Source organism: Zeus faber (assembly GCF_960531495.2).
Source record: "Zeus faber genome assembly, chromosome: 8".
Lineage (NCBI taxonomy): Eukaryota > Metazoa > Chordata > Actinopteri > Zeiformes > Zeidae > Zeus > Zeus faber.
Window position 1 is genome coordinate 18071543 of NC_137195.1, and position 15000 is coordinate 18086542.

The following is a 15000-nucleotide window of genomic DNA, read 5'->3' on the forward strand; positions in this document are numbered from 1 at the left end:
GTGTGCGTGTGCGTGTGCGTGTGCGTGTCTGTGCGTGTGTGTGATGTAAATATCACAAAAGAGAGGCTGGGGCAGCATCCACATGTTGGTGGCTTTTATCTACCTTTTGTTGATGACGGATTTCCTGTGAACCGTTATTTTTGAACACACTTTGAAGATGAACAGGGCAAATTCACAATCATCTATTGGTCCAATCCAACTCGACATTCATCATCCACATGCGTGTCACTGCTCCTCACACATGCACGATTTTGTTCAAACATCTGATCTGCCAAACCTAATGGGGGTTTTCATCGGTGGTTGGAGAAAGTTCTTATGAAGAGGATTTTAAAAAGTAAGTCAGTAAAATGATCTGGTCCCTAACAGCACATTTTGGCGTCAAGAGACATCACGTCCTTAATGCATTAAACTCTATTGATTAGGCTTAAAGTGTTGATAGTCCAGTTTTGGCTGGCCTTACTTTGTCCTTTTTAGAAAATGATCACTTGTATGAAAAAACCCTTCTTAGTGATACAGATGAATGAAGACGAGCTGATCACATATATTTTCTTTTATATGTTATTAAATGTGCTGGCAGCGCTACACACTTACTGTTATTGCACATACTATTGTTTTTGCCTAATTTGGCCGCACTACTCTTATTACGGTTTTTCAAACCATATACAGATGAAATATATCAAAGCAGCTAGGCTTGATCCCTCCAGGTGTCTTTTAACTTTGTGGAAGGTGTCATCTAGCGGTTACAAAACATTTCACTTTTTCTTCCGAAATGTTTCACAATAGGTTTCCTATGGGAAAAATGAATTGCCAAAGAAATCCATATCAGCTGAATTCCCCACACAGCCCGGTCATACATATACATACAGTACCCACATATACCTACTGTACAAGCGCGTGCACACACACACACACACACACACACACACACACACACACACACACACGCACACACACAAAAGGCCAGCACACATCTACATTTTCCACCAGCAATTTTCTCGTTGGAATTTGTTCTCATTTTACTCAGGTAAAATGATCACCGAAAAATGGCTCTTGAGAACAGAATTTGACTAAAGGTACCGATTTTTCCCACACTCACACACATTTTTGTCAAACAGGAACAAAGCAGAAAGTGCTGCAGGATTTACAGCAGCTTCCGGCCCCCTTTCCCTTGCCCAGACGGGGATACAATAAAATTGGAATAACTCAACGGCAAATATAATATCATCTAGTTCCATCTAGTAAGTTCATGCTATCGTATTGATGGAATTACTGACCTTTAAAGCCGCCTGTGGCATGTCACATTCTAATGGACAATGGGGCACAGTGTGAACGCGAAGGCTACTGGCACTGATGTACTGGCAGCCATATCTTTAGACATACATTTTATATAATGTATATATTTCTATATGTGTGCAATACATGCAATTATAATCATTTCACACAGACGGATAACACTCTTTAATCACATTATTCACTTCATATTCACGTCTCCCCGCTGGACTTTCTTCCCCTCTCAGCACGAACAAAGCACTGAGCTGAGATGTGTTCAGGGGGGTTGGTTCCTCTGGCATGAATGGTCGCTGCCTCCCCCGCACATAACAGGCTGACAGACCATAATATGCTCTGTGGATCGCCATATAGCGGCCCACGCCCCACACGCCGCGCCCCACGCCCCATGCCCCACACCCCAGGCCCCACACACCGCGCCCCACGCCCCACGCCCCACACCCCAGGCCCCACACACCGCGCCCCACGCCCCACACACCGCGCCCCACGCCCCACACACCGTGCCCCACGCCGCACACCACACACCACGCCCCACACACCGCGCATACTCCACAACCAACTCCGGAATTGCTGGCCAGCAAGGGGTGGGGGTGTGGGCGATACACACGGGACTTTTTTTTGGTTCATTCAATTCGGAGACGGAGGAAATAAATACATCTACAATAAAAGAACAATGTTTTTATTGGTTTTGCTTGGAGTAACGGGGAATCACTCTGATCGCACAGCCAACCGCCAACGTTACCGGCAGCCGTTTTTTTTTGGAAGGGTTAAAAATATGGGAGACTTAAGGGAAAATTTGAACGGGAGGACAGCTGGTGAGAAGGGAAAAATACAGGAGGATTGACAGGTATGCTCTGGAGACATCACCACCCAGTCTCTCAATTTACTCTTCCATTATTTAAGAGCGTAAATAAGATTGAGTTCATCTTACAGACGTTCAACTCACAAACTAAGACTGTTGACGTAATTGTGGATCCTGCAGCAAGTAACGCCAAGAACTTATATTTTAAATCCCTACATTTCCCTCGTCTGCAGTTTTGTCACGGACAACTAGTATTGATTGATTCCTCTTTCAGGAAAACGTTTTGTGGCCATGCTTAGCTCTTAGCTTCGACATAACGCTAGAGGGTCCGGCGCTTGCGAGAAAAAAATGGCCGCACCTTCACAAAGGTAGTTGTCAAGCCATAGGTGGAGATACACGGATGGGGGGCGGTCTCATTCTGATGAGCCCCCACTTGACGTGGGAGGCGGAGGCAAATCTAAACGGCTTGTTGAATCACATGTTTTCGGACAAAGGCAGCTCACAACAAACTGACTGGGTCGTCTTATCTCTGCTTGTGTTTTAGTTTGGCGCACCAGGGACCCGAATGCACGTGCATAAGCACTGAAAAAGTGAAATTTTCATAATATGTGACTTTTAACAACCAAAATAACCATCATATATGAGATTAAAAAAAAGATAATAAAAAAAAATGAAATTTTGAAAGAAAGAAATTAATAAATGAACGAATAGTAAAATAATAATATACAATAACATTATTACATTCATTGTTAAAAAAATATTGATTACATATATGTATAAACATAAGTAAACAGAATTTATCAGCGGATGCTTCTTTTTTATATCTATATATTCAGAAGTTAACAGGGAGTAGTACTACTGTATGCCAAGTGGTGAGCCCAGTATGTGTAGGTTGCTGTTAAAGTAAAGTGTATAGCAGCATCATGGCTTTTATATCATATTGTTTTTATATTAAATTATATAGCTTTTATATTGCATTATAGCATATAGCTTGAATATTAATCACAAAAGTGAAGTGGCTGCAGCGTTCTGTCCAGCCCTAATATGTGCAGAGGAACGGTCATAAAGGGCCGTGCAGAGCGGGAGCTTAATGTCCCAACTGCTGCTCTCCACCATTAGCCGTCCGATAGCATCTGGACACGAGACAAAACAAATTAATTATGCCAAAAATATTGAAACTGCGGCAGATAAAAAGAGGAAGATGGTGTCTTTGCAGGAGGGATGATGGGGGCGATTACAACTGGATTAGTGCTCCCAGCGCACGTTGGGTCAGTGTGTGTGTGTGTGGGGGGGGGGTGTATGTAGGGGGTTGGGGGGGGGGGGGGGTGAAGTGTTTAGCTATTTGGACTTTTTTTTATTTTGGACATCAAAAGTCGCCCCCTCCAGTATGGCATCGGAGCAAAGGTGTAGGAAGTACTCAGATTACTTTTACAGGAGTAAACGTAATCTCCTGAGACTCCTGACACAAATGACTCAAGTAAAAGTACCACTTTAACATGTCCACTTTAGTTAAAGTAACTATGTACATGCTCTTAATTGTATTTAAAGTATTCAATGTAAAAGCACTTGTCGTGTCCAGTGTTGTAATATAAAGAATCTATAATAAATGAATATTGTACTTTTTTTCTGCAGTCTCCTGTATATTCTGATTACAATTTATTTAAAAATACTATGCAATAGAATATATATTTTTGTAGGACAGGTTTTTCTTTCCCGTAAGAATGTTCTTTGTTTTTATATCGATAGGTTATGTTTTTGGTGTATATATAAATATGAATCCAGATTTTTTTTTTTTAACTGGAGTTCACTGTTATAATTAATGTAGTTATAAATGAAATAATAATATATATATTACGCTATAAATAAGGGTAAAAGTCTAAAGTAATGAAAATGAATGCACTGCCCTGATGAAGCGGTAAAACACAAAAAATTACGATGGCTTCATCTGCTTGGTGAAAATATGGGAATTAAGCCACATTTGTGGTAATTTACTTGATGTTTGAATAGCTAAATCCATTTGTGTCATATATGAATTCCTGTAACATGCGGATTGTTAATTACTTCTTGTCACCATGAGTCATTATTATGGGATGGTGATGGGGGATTGTTTATATTTTATATGTTATTTTATTTGTTCAGCTGTTTCCATCCTCATAAGCCTCCATCTGCTAGACTGTAGAGCAGTGCTTTCCAACCTCTGTGCCACGGGACGCTAGTCTGTCGTGAAAATGGTTCAAATTCCAAAGAAATAAATAATGCAAACAAGCTCTTGTGTTGCAAGATCAAAATTGCAAGGCTGCGCTAATTAATCCGTTCCAGCCAGAACATCGGCTCTGTGTTCGCCCTGAACGAGCTCAAGTTTCACACTGAAGGTGAGAACCATTTTTGGTGATAAAAGGTTCGACTCCTTTTGGAGATTCGGTTCTTGACGAGTCCCTCTTTAAAAAGAGCCGTTCAATTTTCCGGCTCTTGATCGATTTGTGAGGGCGGGAGGACTTCCCGAATGATGAACGAGAGTCAGAAGAGTTTGGTCAACTCTCATTTATGAATGGAATTCTCACAGGAATCTGTCATTATTTATTTAGGTGGAATGCAAAGTGTAAATCAGTCACATCCAAGATGAATTGTACCGAATGCTTCGACCTTTTTTCAGTCCTCAGTGATTATTTTCACCTTGGGAGTCGAACATTCACTCCCTCATCGGCTCTTGTGGTGAAGTGGCTCCCGACTAAGATTTGTTCACAAGGCCACAAAATTTAACACGGCTGTACGTGTCCGTCTTGTTCTAAGTGCTTAACAGGATGATGCTGTGCCGTAAAAAGTGTGACGTGGCAGAAAAAAAAAAGTCAGGAAACTGTAGCGTAGAGCAGGATTGAGCTTTGACGCAAAATGTCCCCCAAAAATGTAAATAATAAAAACGAACCGCATGCGGTCTCTGCCTCTCCTAAATGTAAGTAATGTGGGCGCTGGAAAATTTGGGGTTGTGAAATTCTTCATGTCTATTGCGACATGAAGAAACTCGTAACAATATCATTCTTCATCTCTATTGCGACATGAAAAATGCTGTATGCTAATATCCAGGGCTTACATTATTTGTTCCTACCTTTGAGAGACCACAGGGGTGGGGGGGTGGAGGATTTGGTCTGATTACCTTTCATTTCCCACAGTATAGTCCGACATCAGCGTGCATGCGCGTACACGACTGATTCATGTTTGATTTGAAAAGAAACGGGGTGAGAGGGAGAGTGGGAGTAGGCCTGGGAGTGGGAGTGGGAGAGGAGAAGAGAGGTTGCCATTTTGTGCACTTTTACCCTGAGAGCCTCTCTGATCTCACCGGGTTCCACATCATAAGGCTCCCCCATCAGCATTGCCAAAAGATATATAGCGTGTGTGTGTATGTTTATTTAGTGCTATTCAGTGTGTGTGTGTGTGTGTGTGTGCGTGTGTGCGTGTGTGCGTGTGTGCGTGTGTGCGTGTGTGTGTGTGTGTGTGTGTTGAGAGAGAGAGAAAGAGTGAGAGAGAGAGAGGGATAAAGAGATAGACTTCTGGAGTCCTTTATTCACAAAACAAAAAAAGTTTTATTCATATGTAACCATAAAAACCCATTAAGCGCAGATAATTCAATTGATTAAAAAAAGGCCAAACCCCAAACTGTGTGTGAGTGTGTTTGTGTGTGTCTGTGTGTGTGTGGGGGGGTGCTACAAGTCATAGTAAGGATGGGTAATATATGTATTATAATATTGTTATCCTGATATGGATATATTGGTATAATATTGTAATCATGATATCAATATAGAACTATAAGATTGTTAAAGTTATATATATATATATATATATATATATAATACAAGTCATAGTAAGGATGGGTAATATATGTATTATAATATTGTTATCCTGATATGGATATATTGGTATAATATTGTAATCATGATATCAATATAGAACTATAAGATTGTTAAAGTTATATATATATATATATATATATATAATACAAGTCATAGTAAGGATGGGTAATATATGTATTATAATATTGTTATCCTGATATGGATATATTGGAATAATATTGTAATCATGATATCAATATAGAACTATAAGATTGTTAAAGTTATATATATATATATATATATATATATATATATATATATATATATATATATATATATATATAATTTAGTTATTGTGAAAATAATAAATTGATACAACATTGTTGTCATGATATCAATATATTGATATAATATCATTATTCTGATATCAACATAATATAGTAATTTTGGTATTGATATATTGATATAATATCTGTCCCATGATATTGATATATTGATATATTGATATTATATATATATGAGACGAAATATCATTTGGATATAAGTGGGATATATCGCAATATTGTTAAAAATGGTCTTTCGAGTGAAGTAAGGACATTTACTGAACTTGATATATTCTTCTCGCTGTTCTAACCACCACCTCTAACTGCTTGGTTTTATTTTGTGTAAATATCTTGAAAACACCAATAGTCATCACTCTGAAATATTGTAAAATTAAAAATTAATAAATAAATACACACACACACACACACACACACACACACACACACACACACACACACCTGTGTGTGTGTCTTTTAATTATTTATATTATTTTATATATTAAATATTTATGTAATTTATTAAAATATATATTTAAATGTGGATATATATATATATATATATATATATATATATATATATATATATATATATATATATATATATATATATATATATATGTACTATATGTTTTTTTTGGGTTAAAAAAACTCGTAACAAGGATTTGTTTGGATTGCATTATTTGTTGATCCGTATTCCATGTCCTTGTGTACATTTCATTGTATAATTATCAGTGATATTTGTGGTATGTGACGCGGACACACCGTCCACGTCCCTCCGCCGCGCGCCACGCCACGGCATGACCCACGCGGTGCTCGGGCTCCAGAAGGGGGGGCTGCTGGCTCTGCTTTTGGTGACGAACCCCCACAGGGTTTTTTTTTTTTCAGAGAGACTGAATCCAATCCAAAGCTTCACACACACACACACACGCACACACGCACATACGCACGGGCACAGGGAGGGACCGTGGAGTGGAGCTAGTGGAGACGCGGTGCGTCCCGGACGCGCACACGCTGGAGAACGACGCACCTCTCCAGGTGTCACGCTTTGTTTAAAGAGAGTTTCGACCCGAGCGGAATGTTGGGAGAGTAACTTTGGACATTTGGAATAATCCAAACTGGGGTTTTTTTGCGTGTTTTCCTCAGACATATTGAAGGACGTGACATCCTGGAACAATGTAAAATAATCAGTCAACTGATGCGTTCTGGATGCGTTTTTGGTTTTTTTGACCGCTTTGCCAAACTGGAACGATACTGGAGCACACTGAGCTCGTCTTCTTTCATCAAAATATCCAGTTCCCTATGTAATATTAAACATGATTTTGTGGACTTAACCCAAAAACCAAGCTCATGGATTTTGTAAATGCCCTTTGGAAGGGTTGCGTCTACGACGACATGCATACGAGAGACTTCTAACTTATTGAAGGTAAATGGCATTTCTATCTTTCGTTCTTTCTTTTTTTTTTTTTTTTTTTTTTGCATTTTATTGTCTCCACATCACGCATCCAAGTGACACCCCGCATGCTCCCTTTTCATATTTTTATTTATTGTATCAGAACAGTTTTAACAGCTTTGGTCAGACTAAAAAAAAATAAAAAATAAAAAATAAAAAATACGATTGGGGAAGAGGATATCAACTCATCCAAACCCCATGATGTGTCCCCCTGCTTGTTGGCGTCACCCTAATAATCCAGGCTTTACGTCGTATTGGAATGATGAACTCCTCGCATCATGGTTAAATCCAACATCCCCCCCCCCCCCCCCCCCCCCCTGTGGATTTTCAATACGCCAGACTGTTGGAAAGCCCCGCGCGCACCCGGTCTGTCGGTCGCGTCTGCGCCTTTTTTTTTTTACTTTTTTTTTTCTGCCAGTGTTCGTCCAAATTTATTATTATTTTTTTTTTCCACGAGCTAAGGTGACGGGAAAACAATAAACGAGTGAATGAATCCGATCAATGGACGATAATCTATAAGGATAACGTTGTTTTGCAACTGTTTGGACACGTGTGGGTAATATTGCTTTTTTGGGGGAGGTTTTTTTTAATTGTTTTTTTTTTTAAACCTATTTGAGTATCACTTCTCCGCAATTTCTACGTCATTGATTGTAAACTCACTGTGCAAAGTTGAACCGGGGCTTATCTTACAAAGGGTCGATATGAAATTGCCATTGTCGTGCGCTATCGCCAAAAGTAAAGCGCCCACGCGTCACTGCCTTGAAATGAAAAGGAAAATATATGAACTGTTGCCATAAGGCGCTGCCCTGCCCCCCCCCCCCCCCCCCGTGCTGTGGGTTCTGCAGACGGAGACTCCAGTGGGTGAGATTTGTGATGCAAGACTGAAACTGGGCAAATATAAGGTGTCCTTGAGAGCTGGGAAGCCGCTTGTGCCACGGCTTCCCAGTATCTGACCAGTGGTGTAATGCACCACAACAGCGGCTGCCATTCACTGCCGCCCCCCCGCCCTCCCCCGCCCCCACCCCCACCCCCACCCCACAGAAAACACCCCCCTGCTGTCTGCAGCAATGCATCCTTTATTTGCTGGAATTAAGATCAAATGAGGCATTGCAGGAGATAAAGTGGCTGCAGAAGGGCTCAATCATGCGTCTCTGAAGCGCTACACGCAAACTTCCATTGTTGATCCATTTGTTTCGGTGTGTGTTGTAATTGACTTGAACAGCAGGGAAATCACCGTTGCCCACGTGTGTGGGTGTGTCTGTGTCAAAGAAAGATCCATGTAGAATCCTTTTATACATTTTTTTTTTTTTTTTTTTTGCAAAACAACGCAAAATGGTATTTAGTATTTCTATGTAAATCCAGGTGACGTCTCTGGAAGTTCCCTTCTCCGCCGGTAGGGGGAGCTGTAAAAGCACTGACTTTGAACGCTTGGATATTTTTGCTTCCAAAGTGGACGTGCAGGGAAAAGTATACATGCAAAGATCATCAAAGAGATTATCTCATAAAACTACAGTATGCAAATGCATGTTTTTGTCTTGCATGGAATCACACTTTTCTACATTTTGTAAAAGTCCTAGCTGTCAACAAGTCAAGCAGTCCACGGTGTCTCTGAATCTCATCACAAGTCTCAACTAGACATTAACATTCTCAGAGAAGCCAACATTTGCGTTTTAATAATGTTTCTGTGTGGGGAGTCTTTCTAAGACGGCAACGAACCGGCAGACAGCGTCTGTAGCTTGTGCTGCTTGTCCTACTCTGAGAATAGGAGTGGGAGCGTTCTGCTAGAAGCCATGCTCATTATCACTTAAATGTTATTGTGATATGCAGTGCCCTGAAAATAAAAATGTTGTTTATTGACATAGAGTACATTGTATACAGGTGCCATCGATATTATCCACGTCAAGGTATCTTTAGGCTTATCTCCCACCGCAACATTGACCATGTCTCTGAAGTTACAGGGTCATGGTCTTTGGTTATGGGAATATTGACATAAAAAGGATATTAGCAAGTTTTATTTGGCTTTTTTCATTTTTTTTCTTTTTTCTTTTTTCTTTTAATGATTTAGAAAGCGGTGCAACACAACGGCGCCAACTCCACAGCAGTGCCATGACAGCCAGGCTTGGCTTTGAGTCACGGACGGGGATGAGCGGAGACAAGCCAAAGCCAGTGTGCAGGCCCCCTTTCAGGGGCATTCATCCGTGTTTTCTAACCTAGATGTCCTCCTTTTGTTTTTGCATCCTGCATCCCTGCTGCCTCCGCAAAGGGGAAAAAAAAATAAAAAGAAGAATCCCGTCCCCACCTCCCCTCCGTGTTCTTCTGTGATCCCTCCACTCCCGTATGCTCTACTCTATACATGGCTTTGTGGAGATCAAACCCTGCAAACGTCTGAGGGGTAGTAGCAGGGAAAACTGAATGTTTCGTCTGAAAACAGGTGGAGCATGAATGGACGGGAAAAGGTACTTCGGACGGTGGAAGATGGACTAGATGCACTAGATGAACTGGGTGGACTAGATGGATTACAGTTGATGGACTAGGTGGACTAGGTGAAATAGATGTACCAAGTGGACTAGATGTAGTAGGTGGACTAGATGCATTAGATGTACTAGGTGGACTAGATGCATCAGATGTACTAGGTGGACTAGATGGATTAGATGTACTAGGTGGACTAGATGCATTAGATGTACTCGGTGGACTAGCTGGACCAGATTGATTAGATGGACTAGGTTGACTAGGTTGACTAGATGGGCAAGATGGATCAGATGTACTAGGTGGACTTAGTGGACAAGGTGGACTAGATGTACTAGGTGGACTAAGTGGACGAGGTGTACTGGATGGACTCGATGCACTAGGTGGACTAGATGTACTAGGTGGACTAGATGTACTAGGTGGACTAGATGTGGTCTTCGTGATGGATGGACGTTCTCCTGCCTCTGGACCTTCTAGACGTCCCTCAGTCACTGCTTGACGGAAAGGGCAGAAAAAGTGCACGTACAAACACATACACACAGAACGTGCGCGTACAGATTAACAAACCCTCACTCACCAAGGTCATCATTGCCGCAAGTTCCTGGAAAAACTTGCCAATGGTTTAACAACCTGGGAAAAGCCTTTTGCTGCGGGTGTTTTTGTATGGAGAGCCGGGAGGGTCAAAAATCAGGCTAATGATTGGTCTAGGGAAGCTGCTGAGGCAGCCGCTGATAGGCCGGTACTGGTAACTGAGAAGACGGGCGTGCGCTTGGCCGCTCCCACTTCTAGGCTGGCGACCTCCTCTCCTAGGCGGGAGACCCTCACGACCTGATCAGCCAGGAGAACTTTTTTTTTTTTTACCGTGACCAAACAGCCTTTGAAATGTGAAAGGTAGTTATGTCCTTGATTTGTTAAGGTGATTCAAGGTCAGCTGGTAGACGGCATGGAAATATTAAATTTACCAGTGCCAGCCTATCAGTTGCTGCGTCAGTAGCTTCCCCAGACCAATCATTAGCCTGAGTTTTGACCCTCCCGGCCCCCCATACTTTGGAGGGTCGACCGGATCCATCCTCGCCGATTGGCCCCTCTAATTAGGGTCCTAAACTCGACGGAGGGCTTGAGATGCTGCTTAATGAGGCTTGGACTGAAGTGTGGGAAAAAAAAAAAAGAGACGAGACGGGATGGGAACTTTAGGTTTTGGGAAGGAGGACAGGAAGCTTCCACAAAGCTCCGCTGGCAGCGCCTCAACTTCTTTTCTTCTGGAGATCACAGCCACGGCAGTGTGTATATCGACCTCTCGGGGACACACATTAGTCTGTGTGTTTTATAAATGGCTTCCAGGCCCCCCTCATTAAGCATTTACCTCCCTCTGATCTCCGGCGCTGCTGTCATGCAAGGATGGAAACTAGCGTTGGTACAAAGGGAGCTCAAAAAAATCTTCCGGTTCGTCAGAGAATCCCAAAAATTAGCATTAGTGTGTCTATCTAGTCGTAGTAGTTAAGCATGGATTTCAGCTGACAAGATGTTTAATTAGCAGGGTTTCTGTCTGTGCTCTATTTTCATCGGCATCTGAGTGCGAATGTGTGTGTGTGGAAGACTGAGTGTGTGGGAGAGTTGTGTGTGTGTGTGTGTGTGTGTGTGTGTGTGTGTGTGTGTGTGTGTGTGTGTGTGTGTGTGTGTGTGTGTGTGTGTGTGTGATACAGGAAACCCCCACCATGAGGAAACACTCACCCTGACACCTCCGCCTCCTCCACCACCACCTCGCCTCGCTTCTAATAATAATTTTGTCAGCAAAGTTGCCAAAGCAAAGCAAGACCCATTTAATCCATGGATTCCCTGACACGGCTCAGATCTTTGCTGTGTGCATTTGGTTGATGGTTTTAATGGATCTGGTGTTGAAATATTGATTTTATAAATATGTGTGTGTGTGTGTGTGTGTGTGTGTGTGTGTGTGTGTGTGTGTGTGTGTGTGTGCGCGCACGCGTGCGTGCCTGCATGCATGCAGGCGTGTGTGTGTGTGTGTGTGTGTGTGTGTGTGTGTGTTAGAAAGAACAGCCTGTGACTGTCAGACCTTTCGATGGAGTCGTTTTTGCATTGGTACTCTGTATACACTGGGAATGGATTTTCTTCCGCTCTCACTTGCGTGAAAGGCGTAGAAAAAATATCTCAGGCTTTTACCATTTCGACAGTGGGTTTTTTTGTTGTTGTGATTCTGACCCTGATCAGAAAAGATCAGGGTTCGGGAATTAAAAAAATAAAAGTGCATGTCAGAAGAACTTCAAATTCTGTATACACACGATGATAGATCTGTCTCGTCCTTTTCTTCCTTTTTTTCCTTTTCTCTCTCTCCCACGCTTTACTTTTAAGATCTGAGCTCGTGAGCTTGTTTGCTTTCTGTCTTGACGCGCTTTTACAAGTGTTTTTATTGATCGTGGTGAGGAGAAGAATGGAGCACATTCACAGGTCCCTGCGACGACAAATACCAAAAGTCCAGCCGACCTGACTGATCATTTGCAGTCCAGGCATTAATAGCACTTGTCATTTCTGATTGGACGCATATAAAAACCCTGTTGACCCCAAATTATAGCTTGATTTTATCATGATCAACAGAAAAGAGCTTCTGGCAAAGTTTTGTTTTTTTTTCCCGGTAGGGGTGAGAACCGACTCAAAAATGGATAGTACCGCAGTTCATTTGATTCAGCTCGTTTTGTTTTTTTCCACATTTTTTCCACACATCCCCGTGGCTTATCTAAAAGTTAACCAAGTTCAGTTTCATTTTTCATCTCGATTCTGTGGGTAAAAGAAATTACGTCAAAAATGTGTCATATGTAGGCGTGTTCTTGACATACCACCACCACCACCACCACCACCACCACCACGCATCTACTGTACAGAAAAGAGAAAACACAGATGGCTCACTTTGCCTCCTCCACAGTTTTTTTTCCCAATGCGTGTGTCGTGATACTCCTTTGAAAGGATAAAAAATAAACCAAACACTTTTTTTTTTTTTAAGTAAACTTCCCATCATTGAAATCAGTTAAGATAGTCAGGGAATCAAGACAAAAGGTGTCAATCATCATCAGGAACCATATTGAAGACAATGGGCAACTCGGGTTGGTCCCCACCAATTGGACGCGGCGGATCGCTAACTAGCTATCGTCGAATATTTTCCTTTTGTTCCTCTGTGATGAGACGGAGAGAGGTGGATATTTGATCTCAAGCGGGATGATAATCAGACGTTTTTGTTTTTTTTCCCGGTTCTGATTTCCCTCCGCCCCGTTCACTCGACTATCCACTGGAAACTTCCACCATCGCCAGTCGAATTAATCAGGGGTACGACTGCGATAATGATACTTCTGCAGATGTGTAAAATACGATTTCACTCCATTTCACATTGTTCTTTGGGTTTTTTTTTTTTTCCTTTTCGACATAAATGATAGAACATCTTATGCTCTTCAAGTGTCGGAATCAGAGGCAGATTTTTATGTACAGTATGAGAAATTTGTCGTGGTGGGGACTGGGCCCTCTCCGTACAGACAGTTGGCATCAGAAAAAATTAAAGTAACAGTCTGAAAAAAAAAGATTTAAAAAAATAAGAATAAAAATGAAGGACGTACCGATCTGATATTCAGTATCGGTATCGGCTCAGATATTTGCCAGAATGACTGGATCGGATATCGGAAATAATATATGTTGTAATCCGATACCATCGTCGGGTGAATATCCCCCGAAACGCCACGGTGAAAGGCGTCTGTTGCGCTCGCAGCCGCTGCGTTGTGTCCACAACTCATTCACGACAACGTGAAGTAGCAGCAACGAAGAGCCACGCACCGTAAAGAGAGGCCACGTGGTAACCAGTAGCAGCAATAATACGGTGTGAGCGAGACGTGTCTGCAGTGTGGCGCTTTAAGACGGAGTGCAAATGCAACACAGTGGAAATTGATATATGCAACATGAGCGTTCGGGGGGAGGGTTGTTGGAAATTTCAACACGGCAAGCATGATAAAGCACTTGCAGATTGCTGTCATCTTAATGAACGAATGGATCTTATTTGAGCTTTGCAAAGTTGCACTTTCAGAGCATTCTGCAGCAAATAAAAGAAAGCAGCGTCGTCGTGTGTTGAGGGTTGAGGGGAAATGGAGAACAGTTTGAGCGTGATGGTTTGTTTGTCATGGCTATCACAAGCACATTTACAGCTTAGTAGTATAATATCGGATCGTAATCGGCAGACCCTTAAGGTAGCGGATCGGTATCGGTAACGTATCGATAATGAAAAAGTGGTATCGTCTTAGAACAGAATAGTCAAAATAAAATCGCCAAATAGCCAAAAATAGCGAACAGAAATAACCAAATATATAAAAATATATGGAATTATTGCAATTCCATGCACAGGATAACTTATTGGTAAAGGCATGAATTATTACTAGGTTATTATTAAATGATGGCAGTGTTATAACAATTCTTTATGTCAACAGGCGGAAGACTCTTGACGGGCGGGGGTTAAAGTACTTTGGAGACCCCTGGAGACCTCAAGGGCTCGTGGAACATTCAACCGATCCACCAGAAGGCTGGATCGGTTCCGTCCGAATAGCTCGTAGATTTGGGGCGATTTGGGCGATTTGGGTTCTGCATCTGCCGGCAATCCGTCTTCCGTGGGGCGTGAAGTGTTTGCTCTCAACATTTGGCGGTAAAAACGCTGACTGGCCGATACAGACTCCGCGTGGAAGCGACACGTTTCTCCGCGGCCGCGCTACGACGCGCTACGTCTCATTAATCCCATGTTGCCGTGGCGCGGCTGCAGCTGGGGAGCGGGCGGGGCGTGTTCCTGCCAGACCTTCCTAATGGGGA

General features: G+C 42.2%; 1 protein-coding gene across 1 annotated transcript in view; it reads left to right on the top strand.

Moving 5' to 3' along the window:
- Window positions 1-15000, top strand: part of adgrb1a (adhesion G protein-coupled receptor B1a) — a gene marked incomplete at both ends in the record, with an annotated part of 119668 nt that overhangs the window by 27575 nt on the left and 77093 nt on the right. Inside the window, one exon of the mRNA XM_080004810.1 lies at window positions 1642-1871. Within this exon, the coding sequence (XP_079860936.1) occupies window positions 1642-1871 (230 nt within the window). The remainder of the gene's footprint in view (window positions 1-1641; window positions 1872-15000) is intronic.